Here is a 24871-nt window from a genome sequence, read left to right as displayed (position 1 = left end):
GGTTTGTTTCTGTAAACTTCTGGGTGCTCTTAACTACGGCTGAGTTCCAGCAGCCGTGCGGACGAACAGGAGAAGCGTTGCCGCAAGTCAACAGCTAGAATGGTGGAAGCTTCAGAGGCTGTACCTTAAATGTGTACGACTTGCGAGATCCGTCTATCTGAGAGGCTGAGTCTCTCGGAAGGTCTATCGGGCGACCCGTCTGATCGGCGCACTTAAAATAACGCAAGTAGGGACGAATCAAAACTACATCAACGGTGGGAAAAGCTCGGAACTGCCTAGAGACCGGCACTGAATGTTCTTTGCGAGCTCCCACTTTACTCTTCAGACCGTTTCACTTTCAACTGCGCCGGAGACGAGTCACTGGCCCCAACCAGTCCGCTGTATACACCCCAAATTCAAAACCGTAACTCTGCCGACGCATCTATCGGAAACGCATCGCTTTTTCGGACTGCTTTTCCCAGCAGGTTGGCGCGAACGCCGCCAGAGAAGTATGTGAAAAGCTTACACGAGTCTCTCGCTAGTGTGCGGGTCGTGTCCCGCTCCTTATTTCTCTATCCCCCTTTTGTAGTCTCTGTATAAGCCACACACGTGGCCGCATGGTGAACTATTCAGATGCACATTCACTCGTATGCCGCATGAGAACATCATACCAAAATCCCATATATATGTATATGTAGGTCCTGCGTAGATTTCGCCTCCATACGTGCATATCCTGTGTACGTGTCTATATATGGAGTTCAATTGGAGTAGCCGATAGTTACTTGCCGCGGTTACTACATAGCTCGTGGACAGCCGCTCGTAGCACACCCAAAATGAAAGATGCAATGAAAAAACAGCTGCATTGGGGTAAGTAGACATAGATATGTCAATGAATCCTCTTCACAAGTGCATGGCTACCCCACTGGTTCTTGTGTAGCCGGCGTCCTGATATGGCCTGCTTAAATATCAGCACGGCATGCAGCGTTGCATGCGGGAAAAGTAGACGGGCACCGCCGTCGTGTGAGCCTTTCTCTCGTTTTTTTAAGGTGTTCGCGTTACTTTTTCGAGGCCTACAACGGACATTTCGTCTGCGTTCTTGTCTCTCCCATCCAGTGTTTCTCCCGTCTTTCGCATCTCCTCCACTCGCTTTTTTTCTCGGCCCTCAATTCTCCCTCAACTGCTGCTGGTCGCCCCGTACCAGCGGTCGTTCGGTTCCCATTTTGCTGTCCCCCTCTCGCGGCTGTTTCTGTGTCAAACAAAGCTGTTTGCTTCCACTCTTGATTCCGGCCTTGCGAGTCCAGAAGGCCGTGCAACGAAGCAGGTCGAAAGACGAGGAGGGGGTTGTCCTGCGTTTGGGCGGTTCCAAAGGCGCTTTCCTCTCTTACAAAACTTCTTCCGCGGCCTCTTGTGCCCTAGAAAACGCGCTTTGCCTCCCTCCCATCATGCAGATGGCCCTGGGACAGCACTCGTCGGGCGTCCACTCAGTCTCGGCTGCCGGAAGCGATTCGTCGTGCTCAGCAGGTCTCTCTCCACTCGGCACAGGCCAAACCGCGGCCATGCCAGACGCATCGACTCTCCGCCGAAAAGCCGAGGCCGAGTCCGACGCTGAGCCTCCCAAAAAGGAATCCCCACTCTCGCCCCTCGGCCTTGGCGGGCAAATCGCGCGTCGCGAGTTCCCCCGCTACGGCGATTTCGTCATTCTCTACGGCAGCCACGCGCTCGTTCTCCCGGTCGTTCTCGAAAGAGGCCGCGTCTCCAACAGCCGACTCGGGAACTACAGACACGACGACATCGTCTCCACAGCCTATGGATCCAAGGTACTCCAACCTGACTGGTGCATATGTAGGTATATGTATTTCCACCTGTGTGTGTACAAATCTAGGGAGCAGATAAATAGAGCTTTTGGCAGACGTACAGACACTTGCGGGAAAGTTACATGCGCACGTGCTTGTCTGCCTGTACGTAGATCGGTGTAACCATCTTCAAGTTTCGACAAAGACGCCTACGAAGAATCGTGTCCTCCCTGGAGAGATGAGGGGCGAGCGTGTGTGCACGGCTTTCCATCTTTTTCTCCTGCGGTTTTCTCATCTGAATTTCTGTGCGAGCACCGCGGATTCAGACGCTCCGACGCGGGCGTCCGTGTCTCTCCTTCTGTCTTCTCTCTCTCTTGAGGGTTTCTTTCAAGGTGTCAAGGCAGGGCGACCCGCATGCGAAGCCGCAGCGGAATCCGTTATGCTTGCCGCATGTTTGCGTGTTGTTCGCAGGTCCAAGACCGCAAGTCGAAACGATGGCTCGTCGTCTTACACCCCTCGCCCGACCTCTTCTCTCTCGCGCTCACACATCGGACGCAAATTCTCGTAAGAGCAGCGACTGCAGCTACCCCCTTTCGGAGGCAGTTTCGAGGAAACTGAATCCTTGTATTTGCCGAGAATACGCGCGTCGTAGCGTCCGTGCGAAACCACAGAGTCTTTCCCTGACCCTGCCTTCAGGCGAGTGCGGCACTCGTACGCTGGCGACTGTGCGTGCGTTGTGAGGCGCTTTTTTTGCCGGGGCTTTGCCCCGCTACATGCGTTCTGCAGCGTCGAGACACACGCACGCTTCTGCATGCATCTGCACGCCCAGTTCGTCGACTCAGAGTGACAGACTCTCGTGTTTTAGAGCAAGGAGACACGGCCGCGCTGTCTCGCGGAAGAGAGGCAGAGACGCGTGGCCAGAATTCTGTCCAGAGATGCAAGAGCATCCAGATTCTCACCTGTGTGTAGGCGGACGCGTGCACAGCGAACCCTGGCGGCACAACCAGTCTATGAGTAAAACACTCATTGTACACCTACATCGTACGTGTGTAAGCGTACGTGGCGTTTGCGTCAACAGGAGCGCATCTTTCACTGGACGTCGTTTGTGTGTCTGAGTCTGCAGTACCACTCAGACATCTCGCTGGTCTTGATGCTGCTCGACGCATGCCCGGGCAAACGCATTTGCGAGGCGGGTGAGACAGAAGAATGAACTCGAGTGGCCGGGTGTGGGGTTTCAGACTCGTTTTTCTCCTGCGCGTTTTCCGCTCTCTCTGTGTAGACGTATGGCCTGACCTTGGTTTCGTTCTTCTTTTTACTCCAGGCGGTGCCGCAGGCGTTTTTCCTCTCTTGCGACGTTTCGGGACGCGACCCCGCGAGGGAACAGCCAGGGCGATGTCCTGGAGTGTGACACAAGACCGACTTCCGCGTTATGTGTTTGCTTCTCGCCAACGTGCCTCTTGGCTAAAAGTGTAGTTATGCTGGAAGTCAGGCAGCGTGCTGTCCGTCGCGCTTTGCTTTCCTTGTGCGGCGACGGTTTTCTCTTCAGGCACGGGTTCCGGCTCTCTGTCGTGCCATCTTGCCAGAGCCGTTGCGCCCGTGGGACACGTCTTCACCTACGAGTTCCACCGGCAACGGAAACTGGACGCCGAGTAAGTGTCTTTGCCCAAAGCTTGTTCGAGGGACCGGCCTTAGCGGCGTCTTTCAAGCTCGGATGTGTGGAGAAAAATGAGCGGTGGCGTCGGAGGAAGAAGCCAGGAGACTGAGGGTCGCCGGCACGGAGCAGGCTTCGTCCCTGTAGACCGCGTCCTGTGCTCGCCTGCCAGACTCTTTTTTTCATCCAGACGTGAATGCTCTCTGCACAACGTGAGCAGTGGCCTTTCTCTAGATGCTTCGGCTGTGGATCTGCGCAGCTTGTCTCCGATATCTACCGGAAGTCGTCCTGATCAACGGACGCTCTTTCGTGTGTCTATCCGTTTCTTTCCGGTTCAAAGCGTGCTGTAGACGTCTCGCGTTTTTGCCGGGAGTCGGTGAAGTGCAGTTCTATCCGAGGACGTTCGGCTGCTGGCGCCGCCAGGAAAAGGTGAAGCCGCGGCTTCTGGCTCCGGCTGTCTCGCTCCAAACTCGACGGACACGCCGAGCTGGCGGTTCCCTTTCGGCCGCCTCACGGGCTCCCGAGGAAAAAACTTCCGAGCGTGCCGCGCGTTGGTGTGCTGCAGGGCGGATTTCAAACGCCTGGGTCTGGCCTCGCACCTCTCGTCCTTCCACCGGGACGTCTGTGCGGAAGGCTTCGTCAGGGTTCCAGCTGTTGGAAGCGAGGGCGAGTACGCAGACCTCGCTGCAACCTCGGCTTCTCCAGCTGCAGCCGGAGCCGCAAGCGCCGAGGGATCTGACGCGCGTGCGGCGTCCGGCGCCTCTTGCGACGGCGACCCGCGAGAGCAGGCCGTGCCGGCGGCCGGATCGATCGACGGTCTTTTCCTCGATGTCCCTTCGCCGTGGCTTGCCCTAGACCACGTGGATACGGCACTCAGAGTCAGTCTCTCTCCAAACGGAAACTTGTGAACTCTCGCAAAAGCGCACGTTCGCGACGTGTGCCTGCGGTTCCCAGTGTTCAGGACGTCGACAGCGCAGCCGCAGTCAGGAGCCTGTCTCGCAGCGCGACGCGACTGCGCTTCGCTGGAGCGGACAAACCGTGTGTTGACTACGGTCGTCGCCTGTGGTGGTGCATCGCCGTAGCCGGGTTGAATGTGCAGATCGCCGGCTGGCGAAGTGGAGTGCAGGGGGGAGTTCCCTACCCGTTCTTGCTGAGTACCGCATGCGCGTTCGCCCTGCCAGGTGGAGCCGATTGTGATTCGACGCTGAGAAAATCACTTCTGCTTTTGCGTTGGGTTTGCTGCCCGCAGGAAGGTGGCCGCTTCGTAAATTTTTCGCCCTGCATCGAGCAAGTCCAGCGGGTCTGCGAATGTCTCCACGAACGTGGCTACCACGGTAAGGTCCGCGTGGTCGTCGCGGTTCACACGTCTACTGTCCAGGCGAGTCTACGTTCGATTCTTTTCGGATGTGCCACTGAGCCTTCTCCGTTCTGTTGCTTCGGTTTTCGCTTCTGTCCAGGCATTCAAACATTCGAAGTCTTTCGAAAGCCGTGGGGCGTGTGGACGACGAAACCTGCTGCGCGGTCGCTGGCGCCACGAGAGGGCGAATCCCCAGCCGAGCCAGGCCTCGCTCGGGATGCGAAGCGGCCGAAAAGAGGAGATACAGAACCGCCTGCTGCTGAGGCTCCCAACCAGCCTCCGCCGCCGAGCGGAGGTGAAGGCAAAGTGAAGGAGACACAGAAACCAGCTGCGGCGACGGCGTCCCGGAAAGCAAACAGAAACAAGCCGAGGAGCGCCGACGACGGAGACGGATGCCAGGGACTGGGGAGCGCGAAAGACGTTTCTCTCGCGACGTTTCCCCTGTTAATCAGTCAGCTGTTGGGTCAGTCTGTTCCTGAGGAGTTCTGGACACCTGCAATGCAGCTGGAAGGATCCAAGAGCGAGGAGGGAGACTGCGAGCAAGGAGCTGGCGCCAGCAAGAGTCCCCGTGACGGCGGTTGCGCCTCGCGGACTGACGGCTCTTCTTCCGCAAAGGAAGGATTCATCGGCATCGACAGAACACAGACGGAGGCAAAGCGCAGGATTGTTCCTATCGATTTTGAAGCGACACATTATCCGTTGCCACTGCGAGGCCACACGGGCTACCTCACGGTGGCTGTGAAGCAGCGAACTCGTGCGTTGTCAGGAAAGCTGTCCGAACCGTGCTGAGTGCTCCGTCTGAGTCAGCCCGGTTGCGTGGTCGTTGCGTCACTTCCCCGAAACCCGGTTTTTAGTTCCACTGCATCGATCAACGCCGCGAGGCTGCGGCTTTACGTCACAGCTAGCAAACTCCTCCTGCGAGGCAGACGCTGACATCTGGGCGGTAGGGCGTGTCACAGAGGGAAGTGAAGACTGCGGGGACAGGGGCACGAGGAGCGAAGCAGTCCCACCCATCAGCTGTGCCATTGAGGGCTTGCGGCGCTGTCGGTGCTGTTCGTGGTGGGAGCGCAGTGAGAGGTTGGATTCTGGGCGCCTCGCCGAGGACTCTCGTGGAAAGGCCAGTGAGCTGGAAGCCCATCACACAGCCCCTGCATTTATGTTAGACCAGAGGTCTGCTGGTGTGCCCTGTCGACGACGAGGGGGCCGTGCACACTTCCGTTGAACTAACCGCTGCTCCAGCGCCGAAGGAGCAAAAAGTTTGACACAGGCTACGGTGCGTGTATCACTGCGGCAGTCGTGACAGAAGACACGTGGTTTTCTCCGCGGAGCCGTTGTCATCATTTGGAGAGTGACGAACATCGAAGCCACCTCTCGCGGCGTTCACAGTGGGTCTTCCGCGCTCCTAGGCATTGACGATACGGGTTCGCCGCGCTCCTAGGCATTGACGATACGGGCTCGCCGCGCTCCTAGGCATTGACGATACGGGCTCGCCGCGCGGTCGCTGGAACGTTGCCACATCATACCCGGTGTAATTTCTAAAGACCACAGTTCCGCGCCAGCGGCGGACGTAGCACCAAGCAAACAAAGCAGCGACATGGCGACACGATTCCCACATTTTCGTTTGAGAATCCTGGCATCATGTGTTGCAGCGCTGGGTGGCGGCGGGAGGGTGTGACGATCTAATATATGCGATGCAGTACACGCACCTGGCACCAGCCGTCACGGGTTGGCCACACAATGTTTTCGATGGAGAGCTTTCGCCTCAAAGTTGTCGCTGAATTGAAACTGTGTTGTGTCAGACGCGCGGGGTGCGGCAACACAGCGGGCGTCCAGCTGGAAGCACCGTTTCGGGAACTTGAAAGGGTATGCCCAGTGGGGGGAGTGTCGGTGTCTAGGCCCGGCCATGTTTCGGCCATGTCGGCGTGACCCAGATTATGGGTCCTTGGGAAACACATTTGCGTGCCTGAAGAGGATCGCCAGAGTACCAGGAGGGCTCCCCGTTGAACCCGAAACTACGTGGGATAGTGGAGACTCGCTCCCCTTGCGCGTGCCAGCTTCCCACTGTTTCTTTGATATGCCGGGTGCCGCCGCACACATGACAACGTCCCCTCACCGCTGGTGACTTTGGCGTTGCCGTTGTTGGCCCCCTCCCTCCCTTCCGGACGACTCAGAAACGCGGCTGCGACGACCGGAGCAGCTGCGCGTCTCTGGAGACGGAGCGCAGAGGCATCGCATACACTTGCGGCTACCTCGATGCTGGCAACGACGGGGACGGGATCGGCAACCTTCCCCCGTCCCTCCGTCCGACAGCCTTGCTATGCTGAAGTGTCCCTGGATTTCGTCGACGCACCAGCCGTCCCTGGCCTTTTACACTAACGTGGTTCCGTCTTCCCTGATTGATTTCAAAGTTGGTATGGTGCTGCACAGCTTTGAAAGTCGCACCAATTTCTTCCCCGAGTCCATGTACAACGCTTTGTTTTGCGCATGTTTCCCACCGCATTTTGGGCAGTGTTATCGCCTTCCATGGGCAGCGAGGAAAACCCGGCCCCACTCAACGGCCGGTGCGGTCGGCGGAGACCGTTGATGATTTGGAACTTCCCCTGCATTCCGGCGTTTTCCCCTATCGCGTGAACCGTAGCCGCAGGACGCAGGCTGCTAAAACCTCCAATACCACTTGCATTAGAGACGGGGAGAACTGGACAGGGTAAGGGAGTGTAACCCTACGGCGACACCTACGCGGTCCTTTGCGTCGCCTACACACTCGTGGCGGTGTGTTGGGGCGGAGCAGTCTGGTGTGGATGCGCAGTTTCGTTTCCTCAGAGAGCACCGGCTTGCGTGGGTCGCGACAACTTTTGGGTCACCGACCCGTGGAAAAGGAGGTCGAGCCAAGCTACGTAAGCGCTTCTTGGTTTTTCAGATGTGGACGGCTGCAACAGGTTCTGGACTCACCTCGCGCACAAAATTTCGAGCGGAACGGGACCGTCTCTGCCGCGCCACTCCCCCTTTTGCGTGTGTCTCTGTACGTTTTTGAATGGTCGGATGAACTCTACATGAATTCTGTCGTGCCAGTTTGCATTGCCATGGGGTGAGCCCAGACCGAAATCTGTACGTTAGCTTGGAAGTCGACGGACACATTCACTCGCTTCAGGCCTTCAGCTCCGAAGTCTTGTCAGCGGGGCGTACGCGCTGGGTGTGCGCAGGAGAACAGGCGCGCATGCCGCCGCAGCAGGGGGTGGAGTGGAGAGAGAGTGGGAAAAAGAGCGACAAAGAAGCGTGTGTGCAAACCCTGCAGATCGTCATCGCGTGCGGCGCAGTGTGATGGATGGAGACAGTTCAGCAGTCTTCTATGCTGAGCACGTCTCGCGCTTCTGTTTTCATGTCAAAGTGCTTTGTTTAGGGTTAAGAATCGAGAAGGGATTTTGATAGCTCTGCCACTTCGCGCTTCCTCCGCAACTGCGGCTTCGCCTTTTTTGCTGTCCAGGAAGTGTGGCGGGCGCCGTGTTGTAAACACTAGCCGAGAGTAGAGAGAAGAAGCACCAGAGTCCACACCACATGCTTCTCCCCGATTTGTGAGAGGGCCGAAGAATGATTGTTTGGGGAAGTTACCACGTTTCCTGCGCGTAATTTACCCCTGTTCCCTCTGCAGTTGGCCGACGCTCGGTCCCCCCCCTTCGGCCCGTTCCGGCGCGCAGGTACCTGCGCTTGTGCCACGCAGTAGCTCCGAGTGTGTTCGTCCGCTCAGTGTACTCCTTCGCGGATCTTGCGCTGCGGTCGCACTTGTCCCCAGCGTCTCCCTCCGCCCGTGTGTGTGGAACCTCCGGGGAGTCGCTGGCAGACATGAACTTTTTTGCCCCACGTCTTTTTGCAGCTTTTTGTTCTGTGCATTCGTCCGCGCGGAGAGACGGGACGTCTTCGAGGAGCGGAAGACAACTTTTCAAGGGAAGAGCGAACTTCCGCCACTGCCGCCCACAGCAGTGCGATGTGCGTACAGCAGCCGCACCAGCGCTAGCCCCCCTCTTGCCCGTTCGACCACATTAGGGGCCCTTGGCGCGACACACGAGCGGATGGAGAGACACAAGGTGTGGACGAGGCGTGGAAAATAAGTGATTTTCTCTGTTCGCTGCTCGGACAGACAACTGATCTGGCCGATTTCCTCATGTGTTCTGTGAAAACGACGGACGGACAACGGAACGGCTGCACGGCGGAACGAGTTCGAAGCCACGGAAAGAGGTGCACGGGTAAGAGGAACTGCGCGCCAAACACAGACGTGAGACGGCAAAAAGTGGTATCGTTCTGCAATTGAACTGTCTGCAGACAGGGAAAATCAAGTGCTAATCAACGTTTCCCTGCTAAATCTGTCCGGACGTGGCGGGACATCCGAAGTGCAACAGTCGAGCTAGGGGCGGTCCCGCACTGTCACGACAGCACACACCACTCGTGAGCCAGTTGCGCTGTTGTGGGCGTCAAGTGGTTTTGTCATTCTCTTCCTGAAGCCTTCAAATGAACACGAAGCAAACAGAATTGGGACTCTCGGCGTTTTGTGCGTCTGTCACCGTGAGTTGTGTGCATGGTTTGGAAACGGAATCTTAAACGTTCCCGTACGGCAGTGGGGGGACGAAAATTCGAGTGACATCGTCCGTCCGGGTTCGTGGAACGATCGAGGGAAGTGCGTTGGAATTCCGTTCCTCTGACTGCCCTGCGTGTTGTCCTGCCTTTGGTGCCTGAAACCTTTTGTAGGACGCCGGGGCCCATTCAAAAATATTGACGGGCGCACCGGCTTCCGAACGGCCTATTTAGGTTAGGGCATGTCGGTGGTTAAGGACATGGCGACGCTCTCGGCTTCGTTGAAGCGCACACGCCTGGAAACAGACATACTTGCCCAATTGCTGTCGTGGGATCCTACGATGCCAGCGTGCGTGTCTCCCCCCCTTCAGGAACTTGCAAAGGTGGACGATGCTTCTAGAAGCGAGGCCGCCCAAGGTGTCCGAAATTATGACACGGTGACTGAACGGCGTTCAGCTCAGATGCTCGAAACGAAGGCGCAACGCCATTGCAAGGCGTTGTCTCCATTCACATCGCGGTCGCCCAGCACGCTGGCTGCTCCGGAACCCTCGGGGCCGACGGGCGGTGCTCCTCTTCAGTTGAATTTGGACGGCGTAGACGGCGAGGCTGTACAGCGCCTCTCTGCAGTGGAAGACACGGCGAGACTGGTGGAGGAGCGCGAAAGAGAACAGACGAGACAGAGAGACGGCAACATGGACCGCACGCTGTTACCAGACTCTCCCTTCGCGTCCGGACTCCATACGCGGTGCCCGTCCAGGGAGAGCCTCGGCAGTGCGAGTGAAGAAGACAAAACGATGCAGCTTTCTCCGGAAACGGGGCAGATCCGGAAGGGCCCCAACGCTGGCAACTGTTCTGAGACGCCGCAGAAACGCGAGGCAAAACTGCGAAGAACCAGCGGTGATAGGTGGCCGGAGAAATTTCAAGGAGATCGAGTCTCAGGACGGTGTGAGAGGCGAGAACCGCTGGAGCCGCACCAAACTTCTGTTTTGCACGTTGCCTCAAAGACCCCAGCCCTCCGCCACACGCGCGGCTCTGGGGAGGCAGACCGAGGCGACGGACGCCTCCAAACCCCGCAGCACTTTGACGCCGTGGACACAGCGGACTCGACTCCTCGTCGCTTTGCTTACTGTGTATCTGGCCATTCGGGTTCCCCGACAATCCGCTCGTCTGCCGCTTCACCCAAATTGCCTGTTTGGTCAGCTCGTTTGTCCTCGACTGGCCGCTCGCCAGCTTCTGCCTTGCTCGATGCCGACCGGCTCTCCACGGGCAAGGGCCGTTCGGAGGGAACTGACTGCATGCAGACGCTCGCTGCGCTCAGAAGTCGCGGCGGACGGGGCCCGACGGGCGCGACGAGGCCGTCTAGACAGCGCGCTGCTCCGCAGGCTTCGTACGCGGAAGACGGCGATCTGCAGGTGTCGGAAGCAGCGAGTCAGCAGGGCGCCCCGGCTGCGGGCTCGTGGGAAGGCAGTGAGACACAGCCGTCAGACGCCAACGGATTTGGACTCACCGACGAAGAGAGCTGTGAACAGTCACCGGAACCGCCCAGCGTGGAGCCGACTCCCGAACGGCGCCGCACGCCGGAGAAGAGAAATGACGTGGGCGACAGAAGCAGGGATTCGATGGCCACCTCGGTCGCGTCGTCCACCAGTGCTTCCGAGACCTTCGCCTCCGATTTGAAAGACGCCGCGGAGGGCGAGGAAACCGACTTGGACGGCGACGAGGAAGAACAGCTGCGAGCGCAGCTGGTGCGACTTCAGCAGCGCCTGCTGGAGGTCCAGCGAAGACAGCACAGCCACGCAGAAAGCAAGTGCCGGGAGGCGCCGGCGCCCAGAGACCCGATGAGGTCTAGGGATCGCCTCCTGGCTGAGGGCGACTGTGGAGACTCGGAGGCTCAGGCGGCGTCTTGCAGGACCAGCGTGAGCACTGCCGACGGCAGCAGAGAGAGCGCGGCGAGCAGCCCTGGCGGGAAAGAAAACATCCGCAGCTGCCAGACTGTGCCTTCTTGCGAGCCTCTGCCAGAGAATCTCCGAGGCGGAGCAGCATTCGCTGCGGATCCACTCTCGGCACTCAGCAGGTCTTTGTACCGTACCGTGCTTCAGGGTGGCGGGGCAAACGCCACGGAGAGAACGGGAGCAGACGAGCGAGCAAACCACGCTGCCCGGTGTCTCGGCTTTCAGGCGGTAGGAAAGGAAAATGAGGCTCAGCGTGGCCGACCTGAAAGCTCTGTCGAAGGAATGACAACCCGCTTCAGGTTCGGCGCCGCAGCTGAGCTCTGCAAAAAGCGGAAACACGGAGACACCTACGTCCCTCCTCGAACGGAGTTTCACGCCGACGGGGAGCGCGAACTCCCCGTCTTTGCCCTGCTCTCCACGCTGGCGACTGGCCGCGACCACGCCGACGGCTCCGGCTCGATGCAGGACAGGCGGCTGTCGCGCCTCGTCTCTTCCCTGACTCGGTCCGAGTCGGCGAAAACCGGCCAAGCGGATGCTGCGCAGTTGCTGCTGCAACTGCTCGCAGCGCCGTCGACTTCCGGACCGGACCGCGCGGCGCACCGGTGGCCCTCCGGGACGGCCGATTCGCCTGGCGCCTTCGCGTCAAACGTGTATCATGGAGTCGGAAGAGGCGACCTGGACACTTCGGCTCCGGCCGCGCTCTGGTCTAGATCCCCTGCACAGACGAACGCGCTACGTTTGGAACGGGCCGGCTTTCGCGCCTCGTTGCTGAACCTTTTAGAGTCCACCCTCGCTCGCGCGGCTGCGGACAGCCCCGGGACGGGGAACGCACCGCCCGCGAGTGAGGAATGGCGCGTGAACGGGCGCGGCGACTACAGCGGCGTTCAAGGGAGTTTTCCGGCTGGAGGGAGCAACGGCTTCTCTCTGCCTGCAGCTTGCGAAGCGATGCACGCTTCGCGTTTCCGACGCGCCGCTGCGTTTCTCGAGAGGCCGGCCTACAAAGCGAGCGGCGCGGAGTCCGGCTGCGATGTCCTGGGGAGGGGCGCGGTCCAGAATCACAGCTCTGCGGGCTCTCCAGGCGTGGGGCTCGCTGGCGTCGCCCGGCCCTTCGCGGGGGTCGGCTGCGGCTTTGGCGACGTGCCACAGGCGTCGGACTCTGAGGGAGCAGCTGGCGGCGCCCGCGGAGAAATCCGGCTTGGCGACGCGGGACTGCGCAGTCCACTGCCTTACTGCCGTGTGGGCCCCGAAGAGACGGTGGCGCTCCGTCCGGCGGGAGAAGGGAGATTCGGTGACAAAGAGCTTGGCCTCCCGATCCGGGAGAATGGAGGCCTTGCGGCTGACGGCGCACGACAGGCTGCCCTGAGTGACGAAAGAGCTTCAGGGAGGGACTTCGGTTCGGACGTGGCGCTGGGTCCGTGGACAGATGGTCCCGAAGACGGCCCGTTCCGCGCTGTCCGGGGAGTGTATTTCGACGTCACCAACCAGGCGTGGGCAGCCAACATGCGAGTGAATGGAAAGGTCCAGAAGAAGAGTTTCTCTCTCAAACGCTACGGGAAAAGTGCCCGCCAGCGCGCCATCCAGGCTCGACGGGAAATGGAGAGAGAGTTCGGACGGTCCGTGTCGCACATTGTGCGTGCCTCAAATTTTTTTGACATCGCTCGAGGCATACCAGAAGAGGACACTTACGCCGAAAGACCGGCCAATCAGGCGCGGGGGTTTGAGCCACAGAAGATGTGCGTACAGGGCGACCGGGAGCTAGGGCGAGCGACTCCCAAGAGCCCCTCGTTTGGGTCGTGCCCAAGCGAGGCTTCACTAGCCGCTCGGGCGCTGCTGCAACACATGCAACAGGACAGTGCCGCACGCGCGGCGGAAGGCCCAGGACAAGCTGGAAGCTTCTTGTACCCGCACGCCGTAGCGACCCGCCTCCTGACGCTGTCCAGACTCTCTCAGCCAGACAGCGCAGTGCACGGGACCGAGCGCCCAGCGTGAGCAACACGAGCCTGAGAAACGTCCGGTTTTATCCAGGCGCGAGACGGTGGGCCCTCGCCCAAAGGCGCCGTATGCAGTCCCCAGGATCCCGTGTATATACAAGGCGACACGAGGGGCGTGGCATGGCCGTGGCACACAGCACTGCAAGCCATCCCAAGAATGGGCTTTCGGGCCGTGTGCCCAGTGTCTCGCGCCTTCTCCGGAGCATTTGTTCGTGCGTCACGCGACGTTCGTGTTTATTCCCGCAGCGAGAGGCGTGTGTCAGATTTCCAGTGTCACGACCTCAAAGCTGTCGACAGCTGGACGACAGTGAAGCCACGCGTTCGGCTTTGTTTCGTGACGGAGCTCATCCTAGAGGACAACCTTGCGATGGCAAAGGGAAGGCTCTGGGGACGGTCCCGAAGCATCGGGGTCCCGTGGTAAAGTCGCCCCAGCAAGCCGGGGGAACCTGTGAAAGGAAAGACGCCAGACGTGATGTTTTGGGAGGAGCGGGTATGCGTGTGGACGCGAAGGCGCTTTTCATGAAGTTTGGCGGATTGCAGTCCCTAGGAGAGATCAAGCGAAGGAGGTGACAGCTTTTTTCCGTGACCAGCCGCCAAAATGTTGCGCCAGGAGTAGCCGCCTGTGCGCTTGTCACCGACCCTGTCGCGGTATGCTTCTTTCCAGAGCGCGGTTCGTGGAGCTAGGCCTCGGACTGACAGTCAAAAGCCCTCGCTTCCCGTGGGGAACTTGTAATGGATGCGTTTCGATCCTTCTGCCACGGCAGTTGCAGTCGCCATGCGATATTAAGGGGATTCCTTCTATATTTCACTTTCGTTCAGCCTCGCGCAGCGACTGGGTCTCCAGGGAGTGCACCGTGAATGAAACTTGAGTCGTGTCTGGGACAAGGGCTGGCTACAGTGTGTAGAAAACCAGCGGTACGACCTTGTGTAAAGTAGGCTCCGTGATAAATGCGGTCACTTATTCGTTATTTCCCATTTTGGAAGTTCGGTGGAAGGCCAACAACTCGCACTGGTTTGACGCTGGCGGAAACGCGCTTCGACTGCTGTAAAATTTCGCCGCAGCATCGACATTTGGAAGGTGAGGAGGCGTCGGGTGCGTTGCTGTGCTTCCTCGATTGTTCTGTCCGTTTTGTGTCAATTGATCCGGTTTCGCATGTATGAGTCTGTCTTTTTGACTGGCTTCTGTCAACGCTCCAGGGCGTGTCAACGCGCGTGGAGAAGTGCTTAATAAAGTGGAGAGGCGTAGTCTCCTGTTTTGCGCGGTTCACATCCATGTTTCGTCTCTCGCGTATTGACTGTGCCACGCCCCAGTCGGCTTCCATCAGAGCCTTTGCGTCTCGTCAGTGTCACCGGCTTAGTGCTGCGCACTGGAGGATGCGCGCTGCGCAGCGTGGGCTTTAAGACTCCGCGATGCTCTCGGCGCTGGATCTCTCAAACACTTTGGAGGGCAGTCGTGACATCGGCACTCACTCCGCATGCTTCGAGGCTCGGTGGGACTTCAGAGAGGATATCGGTGTGGCGGGCCGTGTGCGTTTGTCGTACACCATGCGTGAGTGCGTTCACCTTGCAGTAACGGTCAGCATGCTTGTGTGAGAAACTCGTAGCGTAAAGAAAGATAACTTGATACTTGAGGGGGAGTCTGGTGTCGAAAACGGTTCCCTCCCCCGCCAAGGAGCTGGCAAGAGCGTCTGTTTGGCTGTGTTTTTCCTGTTTGCAACATTTACGTCTGGGCTGACTCGGCAAGCGTAGCCTGTTGAAAAGGCCTAGCAGGTGCGTAAACAGCACTTGACGCTCGCAGGACTCAGAGAATGCTTTTTTGTGCGCGGTGGGGCTCCCACAGCGGGCTTCAGTCTTCTATAGGGAAGCTTGACACTTTGGGTACGTAAGGCGTGGGTTTCTGCACGTCAAATGGGTAGGTGTACAGCTTGGGTTTAAGGCCCTCGCTGTCTGTTCTCTCCGTGAATCTCTGTGACTCGATTCGTCTTCTTCCGTGGGACCGTATTATTGACTCGTAGGGTTTGTGGGATCTGTCAGAGAAGTGGGAACAAAATGTGAGTAGAGAGGAAAACACTAGAGGGCCCTGAGTGTCTCTTCTATGCCATTCTTCGCCCTCGCCTTTCTACGCCGTGGGATTGGCGCTTCGGCTGGCTGCTGGTGGGTATCAAAGTATTGGCACTGAGGCGCCTAGCGTTAGCCAGAGGGAGTCTTTCGTGGAACTAAAAATGTCCAGCGAAAACGCTCGCACGTGATGACGTAGGCTACATGCCTCTCGCCTTTTCTTGGAGGTCACACTCGAGAGATACGTCCCCGTGATGCGCCGGTTCGATCTCCATCCAGAGTGCGCGTGCGACTCTATTTTCTAGTGCACGCGTAATGACAGCAGCTTTGCAGCTGCTTTTGCGCTGGCGCAATCAGCGTTTGCGCTGTAGACAGGCGAGCTGTATGGGCTCCATGCCACACAATGCGTCTCATTTGTCCTGAGCATCACCGAAGCGCGGGAGGGGGGGGGGGGTGTCTACCAGAAGCGTTTTTTTTTCGTTGGGAAATTTGAAGAGTATCCCGTCCCCGTCGAGCATTTCCGGCAGGCAATGAGTAGCCTGTACTGACTTCCTTCATATTTTTCAGTGTTCCGGCGGCTTCTTTTGTGCTGTGATAGAAGACGCATTTGCCCTGCGGTGTCCGATGACAGAGCATGCGGGCCCATCAGGAAGATATCGTCACGGTCTCTTCCGCGTTCGTCTGAATTACCCCGCACCCCGCCTGAACCTTGGTCAAGGCTGTCATGACATACAACAAGACGGCGGCAAGTTGCTGCTGCCTGGTTTCGCAAGCTCGCGCATGTATCTTGTTTATGCCTGTATTCCCTCCTGTGTCGTTCGTCTCTGTATAGGACGCGAGTGGATTGAACAGAATGTGTCGTAGTGTGCGCGCTGCAGCGCTCTGCTCTTGCAGAGGGGCGCGCGCCAGTTCTGGACAGTGTGTCTTCGACTGACCGAGTGGCGACTTCATTCCGCTTTTGTGCAGACAAAGAATGTAGTGAAACAGAGGCACCACGCTACTTCATTTTGCATGCAAGAGTGGCCGGTACCGAGCGGCGCGCCCGCGTGGCGGAACACGTATCCCTTTTGCATTCGTTCACACACCTCTTAGTTCTGGCCTTTGAAGATGACGGTAAAGCGACGAATGAACGGGAGGGAAACGACGTAGCGCCACGGTGTTCTGTCCACTTACTGGCACAAGGTGAGCACGCAGATTTTGTCTCCATTCGGAAGTAGCCGCGATCCACAGCCTTCCATCTTCCGAAACACGCAGTCCCGTCCCTACACTGCCTCCATTCCACTTTCGCTTTTTATCACCCACGAAAAGACGAGGGAACACTTGCGAATGCGGTGGTTTTAGTTTCAGCAATTCTCCGATCGAGACCGCGTTGCCAAGAAATGAAATCAGGACGCTGAAACTACGGCCCACAGGCATCCAGTTGCTGTACGCCCTCAGGATCGGTGACTGGGGGTGGCTGTACTGGGTAAATGCCAGGGATGTCCAGCGCACACGAGAGAAACACTCGTCCGTTCGACCGTTGAAGCCATCCTCTAACATTGTTTGTGTAGCTCCTGTTCTTTACACTGCAACATAGGGCGTGGTTCCGCGTGGAGCAAGTCCCCCCTCCCCCCCCAGCAGCGGAAGCTGACCGCCGTATGAGAAAGACTTTCTCTTCCCCGAATCTTAGAATTACACTATCGGTCGGCTCGCGCGAGGGAGAGGGACAGGATAGCACGTTCCTGACTGCAGGTTAGGGGAGAAGCGCATCACACGCCACATCAACACCCACGCGGTATTGCGGTATTACCCGCAGTCCACAACGACACCTGAGGAGGGCCACGCTCAGCGGAGATGTAGCGGGTGGACAGGAAATGCTGTTGGGTCACAGAAGGGGGACAGAGCAAACTGAGGCGTCGACCGGTGGAGAGTTTGGTTTCCTTGAATGTCATTCCAGCGATACTCCTGCATCATCGTTGATCAAACACCACAACAGCGTGGCGAATTGACCACTGAACGACAGAACCCGGTTCATTAACTTAGTGACCACATCTGGGCTGTTGTCGGGCGTGTGTGCTGTTCTGGCTAATGCGGTTCTTTGGGATGCAGTGGGCTATCCGCTGTCCAGAGGGAAACAAAAAACCTTGGAAAGCAGCGTGCGCCGATAGCTAAGAAGGTTACTCTGGCGCACAGAGCAGGATGTGGGGCTCCGAAAAAGCTCACACTACCGACGTTACCGTTCTGATGGACCTCGTGGAGGGTCATCATGCACACATCCTCTAGGAAATCCTGTGGCTCGGCAGACCAGTCAACTAAACAACACAAAAACAGATCTCTTCGTCGAGAGCTGTGGAGTGTATCTGCTCACAGTACACTCTGCACGATGGCAACTGCTGCGCGGAGCGTGCCATATTCATGTGGCTAGCCGAATGCAAAGACAGTGATAGCGTGCCGCCAGCCGTACCTGTAGCCGGCGGAGCCGAAGGCTACACCTCCCGCCTCTCTGGCCGTCCATGTATGCATGTCTACACATGCATTTACAAGCACGTATACATACGCGTACGCATCCAACACCGGATGCAAGCTCTCTTTAAGTGTTTCAACTTGCGTATGCGTATACACGTGCAGCCCCACCGTTCTGGGGTCCGTTTTCAGACTTCTTAAAGTAGATAAGTTGCTGCTATGCATTCTTGGGTAAAATATATTTGTCTACATATACACATGGACAATCAAGCGGCTGTCTGACAGTGCTTGGGTGGCCCTCTCGAAATACGCAGCACAGTTTTCGTGGGTCTCTTGTAGCCACGAACTTGAGCAGCCCCACGTGGCTGATCTTTCGCTAAGAGTAATAGATTGAAAGTTGGATATTCCCCTGCACAAACAGACTATGGTTTTCTGTCTAAAAGTAGCATTTTGGTGTGACGCTTTTAACGGCCTTCCATATCTTTAGAACTATGTGCAAAAACGTGCGCCCTTGTGCGTCTGGAGATACAGCAGGCCTTCTACACAAGCTTCCTGGTGTATATACAGATAAACAAGAGGTCGGGTGCATCTTCGCTGCTGACAACGCATGCACAGAAAATACCAGCAGCCAGATCCGTGCACCCTCAAACAGAAGCCTCTGTTCAATTCTCGTGCTGTCCGTAATTTGTCGCCGCCATCTCATTCTACCCTGTGTGCCTGCAGCAGTGCATGCCCCATGCATTTATAAGATTTTGTGCATGCGCGGCGAAGTTAAAGACTGCGCCTCGTTTTGGACGAAATCCCCAGGGTGAACCTTTTCGGCCGCTTTTCCTGAGTTTTCCCCCATGATTGCCTCCACTTCACCCACAGTTTTCTCACGAGAACTGCAGTGTCTCTTTCCGTTTTGTGGTGGGTCGATCTGTGCAGTGTTCCCCCAGTTCAAGAACACAAACAGCATCGCGGCCGTCCCGAGCCAGCGGCAAGGATCTGATCCGATTTCGTCGACGGTTTGTTTTCCTTCAGATTTCATCAGGAGAGCAGATATCCCTCTATTCCTTCGAGGCTGGGGAACTGCTTTCGTCGCTCGTTTGCGTCTTTGTGTTTTCTCCCCTTTCCTTCTGGATCTCCGAGGAACAAGACACAGCGTGCCTGCTTCGCTTCGAATTCTGTTGTGCCGTTTCTTCCTCTCTTTGCTTCTCCTCTCTCTTTCCTTCTTCCTCTTTTGTTTTCCTTCTTCCGCGCTGCATGCCCGCGAGCTTTTCGCGTATTCCGCAATGGGCAACGGAAAAGCCATAAATCTGTCTGTAATGCTTACGTTCATACCCCTGCACGCCTGTGCTGCTGTTTTTTTCGCGTTTCTCTAACGGCCACTTTCCGCTTGTGGCGCCGCAGCCAAGTGCACGGAAATGGATCTAACGCTCCGATGCACTGTGCCGGCACCGTCGCTTCTCTCAGTGCAACTTTACCGAGAGTGTCTTCCACAATTCGCTGTCTGGTGACGCCGTCTGCCTTCTTTTGACATTGTATCGTCTCCACATCGGAAATGAAGGAGCTCTTAGCGGATCTCGGTTCGACTCCAAACGCGCCACGACTAGTGGGTTGATCCCGTCTTGTGTAAGTCTTTCGCTTTCTTTTCCAAGAAGTTTCCGCACTGCGCTGCATTTCGTCCGCCGCACGTCGCCGCAACTATCGTTTGTTGAGGAGAAAAACAAAAAAGACGGGCACCTTTCAGCCTCTAAAAACCCGACAACGGAGGCGGCGTGTGTAACTGTTGCTCGTCTTCCGTAGTGGCAGCCGGTATTTCTGTTGGCCGAGAAAAGGGGGTCAGGCATGGTTTCTGGAGCGACATCCAGCGGCAGGTCCCTCGCCCGAGGAGGCAGAAGCCTTTGTGGTTAGCCTGCTTCTTCAGAAGCGCCGGAAGCACCCCATTCTAGAGCATCCTTTTTCTCTTCCTCGCAGTCAGAAAAAGCGGGTTCTCGCGACGACATTTCCCGTGCGCCAGGGCCGGGACTCCGCGCACGGATTCACGCTTCACAGCGTCAAGCTGCGAGCCGTCTGTATTTCCTTGTCGGCTTGTCACCAAAGCTGCAACCCAGAATGAAATTCGAGGCAAACTCTGTTTCAGGAAGCGGCGATGGGGCACAGCCGGCGAGTTGTCCCCACACAACGGAGGCGTTCGTGAGGCCGGATGGCCGCGAACACGCACAGGAGCTAAGACCTCTCTCTGTGCAACTCGGCTTCGCGAAAACCGCCGACGGCAGCGCCCGGGTCTCTCAGGTACGAACCAGTTCGGGATCTTTCTTGCACACGTGTGGCCTTTCCGTTGTTACGAGCCTGCTAACCGTGATTCTGTTTCCCTGCGGCGACGCGTGCATGCACACACAGCCGAGATCGAGCAGATGTTTGTACGCGATTCGAGAAGGAACGCGACGGCTCGCTCATAGTGAGTTCCTCGCAGGAGGAATCGGAAAGATGCACGTGGAAAGCTTCTCTGCCAACAAAGAAGGCCTTGTTGTGCCGCATCTGCCTGTACGCGTCCCGTTCCTTCAGGGCAGAAAGGGTGCATTCTGTTCTTTCCCCTGCAGTGTGTCCTGTCTCCTTACCCAGCACAAGCATACAAAAACATATATATATATATATGTATCTGCATGCATACGTAACATCTGCATTTATCTATGCACGTGTGCCTGCGTTTTCTCTTCCTTTCTGCCAGGGTTTGACGAGCGTGATCGCGCTCGTCGTCGGTCCTGTCGAAGCGCCTCCGGGGAAGTTTTCCAGCTCGGGGTGCGTTTTCCACGTCATTCTGAAGCCTTTGGCGGTTCCCCCGACGCTCTCGGCTGCGCGGGCGGCGGCCGCGATGGGGAGCTGCTCAGCCGTTGCGGGCGCCGGAGGCGGACGGAAGGGAAGAACTGGCGGGGACAGTGGCGAGGCCTTCGAACGGTGGATCGAAGTCCAGCTGCAAACGCTGCTTCAGCACATGGTTGCTCCGGGCGAGTATCCCCGCTGTCTGATTCAACTGACGCTCATGATTCTGCAAGACGATGGCGGGGCCGAGAGCGCGTGTATCAACGCCGCCTTGGCCGCTCTCATCGACGCGGGTGTTGCGCTGCGCTTCCGCGCCTGGGCGGCGAGTCTCGTGAGGCTCTCGCGCGGGGCTCGCGCCTTGGAGCGCAGCGAGGAACGTCCCGCCGTCACTGGCTCGGCTCTCTCACCGGCTTCGCAGGCAGGTTCTCGCTGTGAAGGTCAGCAGAGTAGCGGCGCCGGAGATGAGGACGGCGAGTGGCGAGTCGACCCCTGTAGTGAGGAAGAAGATGGACGGAAGGAAGGCGCCATCTGTCTCGTTCTCGAACCTCAAACCGGTACGCACTCGCAGAAACGCAGGTGCAAAAGGGAAGCCCGGGGTCAAGGGTGTAACGCAGGAGGCGGTGGAGGTGCCGTTTCCTTGTTTCCTGTGGTGAACAAGGACACCGAACACGTGCAGGGTGAAGGGGTTCCGCGGCTGCTGGGAGAGGCAAAATGCCGCGGTCCGGGTGTTGGGTGTGTAGTGTGATAGTGAGGAGTACGGGAAGTGGGACACATGCGCGGCTTGCAGCTGATATGGTCCATTAGCTATCACGACCCGACTAGGTTTCTTCGCGGGCGTCGGGCAGTTCGCGCGAGAAGGTGGACGAATGGCAGCCAGGGCTTGCCTTTTGTCTACCTTAGGATAAGCTCCAGAGAGCGAAAAGCAGTTTAGATCAAAAGAGGTCCCTAGCTGGAGACACTGACGTGAGCACACCGAACGAAAACCGGTAGACAGGGGTAGAGGGTGGCGAGGAGAGGTAGAGTGGATACACGTGAAAAGAAGACAAGTACAGAGACGGCAGACACTCCGGAGCCCTCTCAAGGCGGGTGCTGTGGAAGCTTCACCTCAAAGTTTCTTCCAGTAAGGCCCAGCGAGTCTGGTGTGCAAGAGTCTCTTGCGCGGTTCGACACATGCGTGGTACACAGACTTTGAGAGGAAGTGACATGGCAGGGGATACTACACACAGATGGAGAGGAATTCTTTCTTTCCCACGTTATCTTGTTACATCACACGTCCTTCGCCGGGAGAACACAGTGGGGCCCTGGCAGCGCTCGATGCCCCAGGCCGCTCCGGAGCATCCTTGCGCTGGCGGTGCTCCAGTTCGGCGTTCTTTCGACTTGCTTGTGGAACTGAGATTTCAACTGTTTTTCGTTCTTCAGGCGACCTCGTCAGCAGCTTTTTCGAGAGGAGCGTCGGCAGCAGCGCCGCCCACGGGGCGCGTGCGAGCCGCGTGAGTCGCAGCGGCCTCGCCGTGGCAGGGGCTGGCCACGCCAGCCCGTGTGGAGGTTGGTGGGCGATAGGGAGGGGGGGGAGTGAGGAAAGCAGCGACACGCGCGCCTGTCTGATGCTCGCGCTGTCTGCTTGTCGATTCGTCGATTCACGCGTAAGGGCGGCCTTTCGGGCCAAGATGGAAACCCCCTGCAATATGTTCCGCTACAACAATTTTTGGTGGCGAGGGACGGACGACGAGGACATCGAGGGCGAGTGATTTGTCAGATGCGCGATTGACGATATCCACACAAGTGACGAAGAGACAGGAGACCCAGGCGGCTCGAAGAACTCAAAAATAGCCACGGTTATCTCGGCAACCAGCCGTCGAAGAAACTGTCCACTCGAAGGACGCATTGATGTTTGCCCTTTAGGGACTTCGGCTCTTTTTTTGCATGCGCTACCGAGCTACAGCATCTTGAATGCTATGAAGAAGTCCCGAGCTGTCATGGACGCATCTTTTGAATAGACATGACACGTGTAGAGAGAAGGACGAACGCACTTTGCACGGAGAGGCTTCAATACTCGCACGCTGTAGCTATCTTCTTCGTGTAGAAGACGCGGGTGGTGAGCAGCGGAGCACGTTGCCGGTCTCCGGTCGACTTCAGAGACTCGTGTGCATCGTGCCACCTGCAGAGCAACATTCGCGGTGCTTCGTCTGCCTAGTTTCTCGAAAAACGCGAGCAAATGGAGAGATGAAAGGATCTGTTCCGCGTGGAAGCTCCAAACAGAGGAAATGTGTGCTGCGGGAACAGCCTGCCCAGCTGACAAATGAAAAACCGAGGCGTTCCACAAAACTGAGGTGTCTAACTCGCAATGCGTAGTATCCAAAACAAGGGTGCATATTCAGGCAGTATCACATGCGCCACATCGCGACCTGGAATGAGACATATCGGTCTCTGCCGGCGCGCTATCTCAGAAATCATCTGCCGGGCGGAACTTGGGGGCGTACCGCGTTCCCCGAGACATCAACGGCGTGTGTTCTTCTTCACTCAAGGCACGGGAGAAAAGCGACTTCGGTTTTTAGAGGGGCCTTACCCCGCAGAGATGTGCTCCGAGCATGTTTGATCAGCAAATTCTGGATTTACGCAGCACGCCAAGCAGGAAGGCCAGAACGACGAATGCGAGGATGGGAGAGCAATGTGTGCACTGCCCCAGATCGGTACCTGCTATTTATATATCCATTTCTACCTCTCTACCGTAGGCATACAGGAAGTATGTAGATATATAAATGGACGCACCTATCTGTCTATTTGTGGATAAGCTTGTATGCAGCTCGGTAACGTAGATGCAGCTGTGCTCAGCGGTCGTACAGAGTGAGACATATATACGCCATCGCATGGACGGTGACACATCGATGTTCTGCGAAAGACACATCCTCCTGGTATACTTTTTGTACACACACTTTGCAGAAAAAGGGAAAATCCACGTTCTTTCAATGCGCTGAACCACCGGTGTACATGTGTTGACGTAGCGAGTGCTGATTCTTCGAAGAAAACATTCTCAGAGTGGACCCGCTGGCTCTAGGAAACGACACGCTTTCCCTCCACTCTTGGGCACCTGTGAAACAACAGAGAAGCAGTAGGCCGTGAGAAGGAACACCCGTCTACGAGCTGTACAACACGCGGGAAAAATCAGAACGGTGAGTCGTCGGGGAATCGAGCCGCCTCTCGTGCATGCACCCGCCCTACGAAAAAAAAGGCGCAGTTCTGCCGGTGTCATCGGCTTCTCGCATGGGTTTTTTCTGGAGAGAGGTGGCGCCAAAGTTCACTTTCTTTCGCATTTCCCTCCGTTTTGCTTGCGCTTTTCTACGCGCTTTCTTTGCCCTCTGCTTGCTGGTTGTGGACTGGCTTTCTCCGTTTCAACGGCCTGAGTCTCGCCTCTGTGTGGCAGCGCGAGGGTTCTACGACTTTGCTTCTTTTCTTGAGGTCGACTTTGTTTCCCTTCTCGAAGAGAGAACCTGTATTTCTCTGTGTCTCGTGACGCCCAATGCGGGGCTTCTTTTACTGCACAGAGTCCCCTTTTCCTCGTGCTTCGTGGGAGTATCGGGGGCTGTCTAGTGTACGAACAGCTCCAGAGTTGCGTTGTTCATGCGAACGTCCTTCCTCGGCGACCGAGTTTTCCTCTTTAGAAAAATGAGGTCAGCGCTTCCTTCTTCCTAGGAACCGACTTGCTCGTCTTCCTTAGGACGGGAAACGAGGCGCCTCCCGGTGTCTCACCTTTCTCCCCTTCTTCGAAGTCCCCGTGACTTTTCTTCTGCCTCCACGTCCTTCTCTGCTCCCCTCCCTTCTCTTGTTTCTTTCTCCCCGGTTGTCTAGGAGAGATGTCTCGCACATTCTGGAGAGAATACAGGCAAACTGGTCTTCCCCTTCTCCTTTCGGCATAAACAGCCTCCTCTTCCGGGCAGTTTTCTACGCTGAGTGCATCCTTTTCTGCAGTCCGTTCCGTCGCTGCTGACATGAGCCGCCGGTCTGCCATCACGCATCGAACCCATTCAAAACTGCATGCGCATGCCAAAAGAGCGCCATCCCCCTATCTCCTTCTACGATAGTGTGTGTGTGTGTGTGTGTGTGTGTGTTTGTGTGTGTGGTTTCTTGCATGCATGTGATCTCTGAGCAGCTTGTCTGTGCCTTGCATGCATGTGATCTCTGAGCAGCTTGTCGGCTAGGCTTTTCCATTCCAAGGAAATCAACACACAGCTCGCTGCAGGTCTGGCGACTCCCCCATGTAGATGGTGCGTATTTGTCTGCAT

The 24871-nt window shown here is 57.1% G+C and overlaps 3 protein-coding genes across 3 annotated transcripts; all 3 read left to right on the top strand.

Moving 5' to 3' along the window:
- Positions 1–1535: 1535 nt before the first annotated feature.
- On the top strand, positions 1536–5569 carry NCLIV_044810 (putative tRNA(adenine-N(1)-)-methyltransferase catalytic subunit; the record flags this gene model as incomplete). The annotated part of the gene is made up of 7 exons (XM_003881404.1): positions 1536–1796; positions 2244–2336; positions 2896–2965; positions 3319–3421; positions 3989–4301; positions 4673–4757; positions 4881–5569. 7 exons carry the CDS (start codon positions 1536–1538, stop codon positions 5567–5569), a joined length of 1614 nt encoding a protein of 537 aa, XP_003881453.1.
- Positions 5570–9684: 4115 nt separating this feature from the next.
- On the top strand, positions 9685–13284 carry NCLIV_044800 (uncharacterized protein; the record flags this gene model as incomplete). Its single annotated transcript, XM_003881403.1, has 1 exon — positions 9685–13284. One exon carries the CDS (start codon positions 9685–9687, stop codon positions 13282–13284), a length of 3600 nt encoding a protein of 1199 aa, XP_003881452.1.
- Positions 13285–19883: 6599 nt separating this feature from the next.
- On the top strand, positions 19884–22339 carry NCLIV_044790 (putative 3' exoribonuclease family, domain 1 containing protein; the record flags this gene model as incomplete). The annotated part of the gene is made up of 3 exons (XM_003881402.1): positions 19884–20063; positions 20500–21145; positions 22011–22339. The coding sequence occupies 3 exons, from the start codon at positions 19884–19886 to the stop codon at positions 22337–22339; spliced, it is 1155 nt and encodes a 384-aa protein (XP_003881451.1).
- Between the last annotated feature and the right edge of the window lie 2532 nt (positions 22340–24871).

This window comes from Neospora caninum, chromosome IX (assembly GCF_000208865.1).
Source record: "Neospora caninum Liverpool complete genome, chromosome IX".
NCBI classification, from domain to species: Eukaryota; Apicomplexa; class Conoidasida; order Eucoccidiorida; family Sarcocystidae; genus Neospora; species Neospora caninum.
Note: the sequence above shows the minus strand (reverse complement) of the source record. Positions and strands in the feature narration are given on the sequence as shown.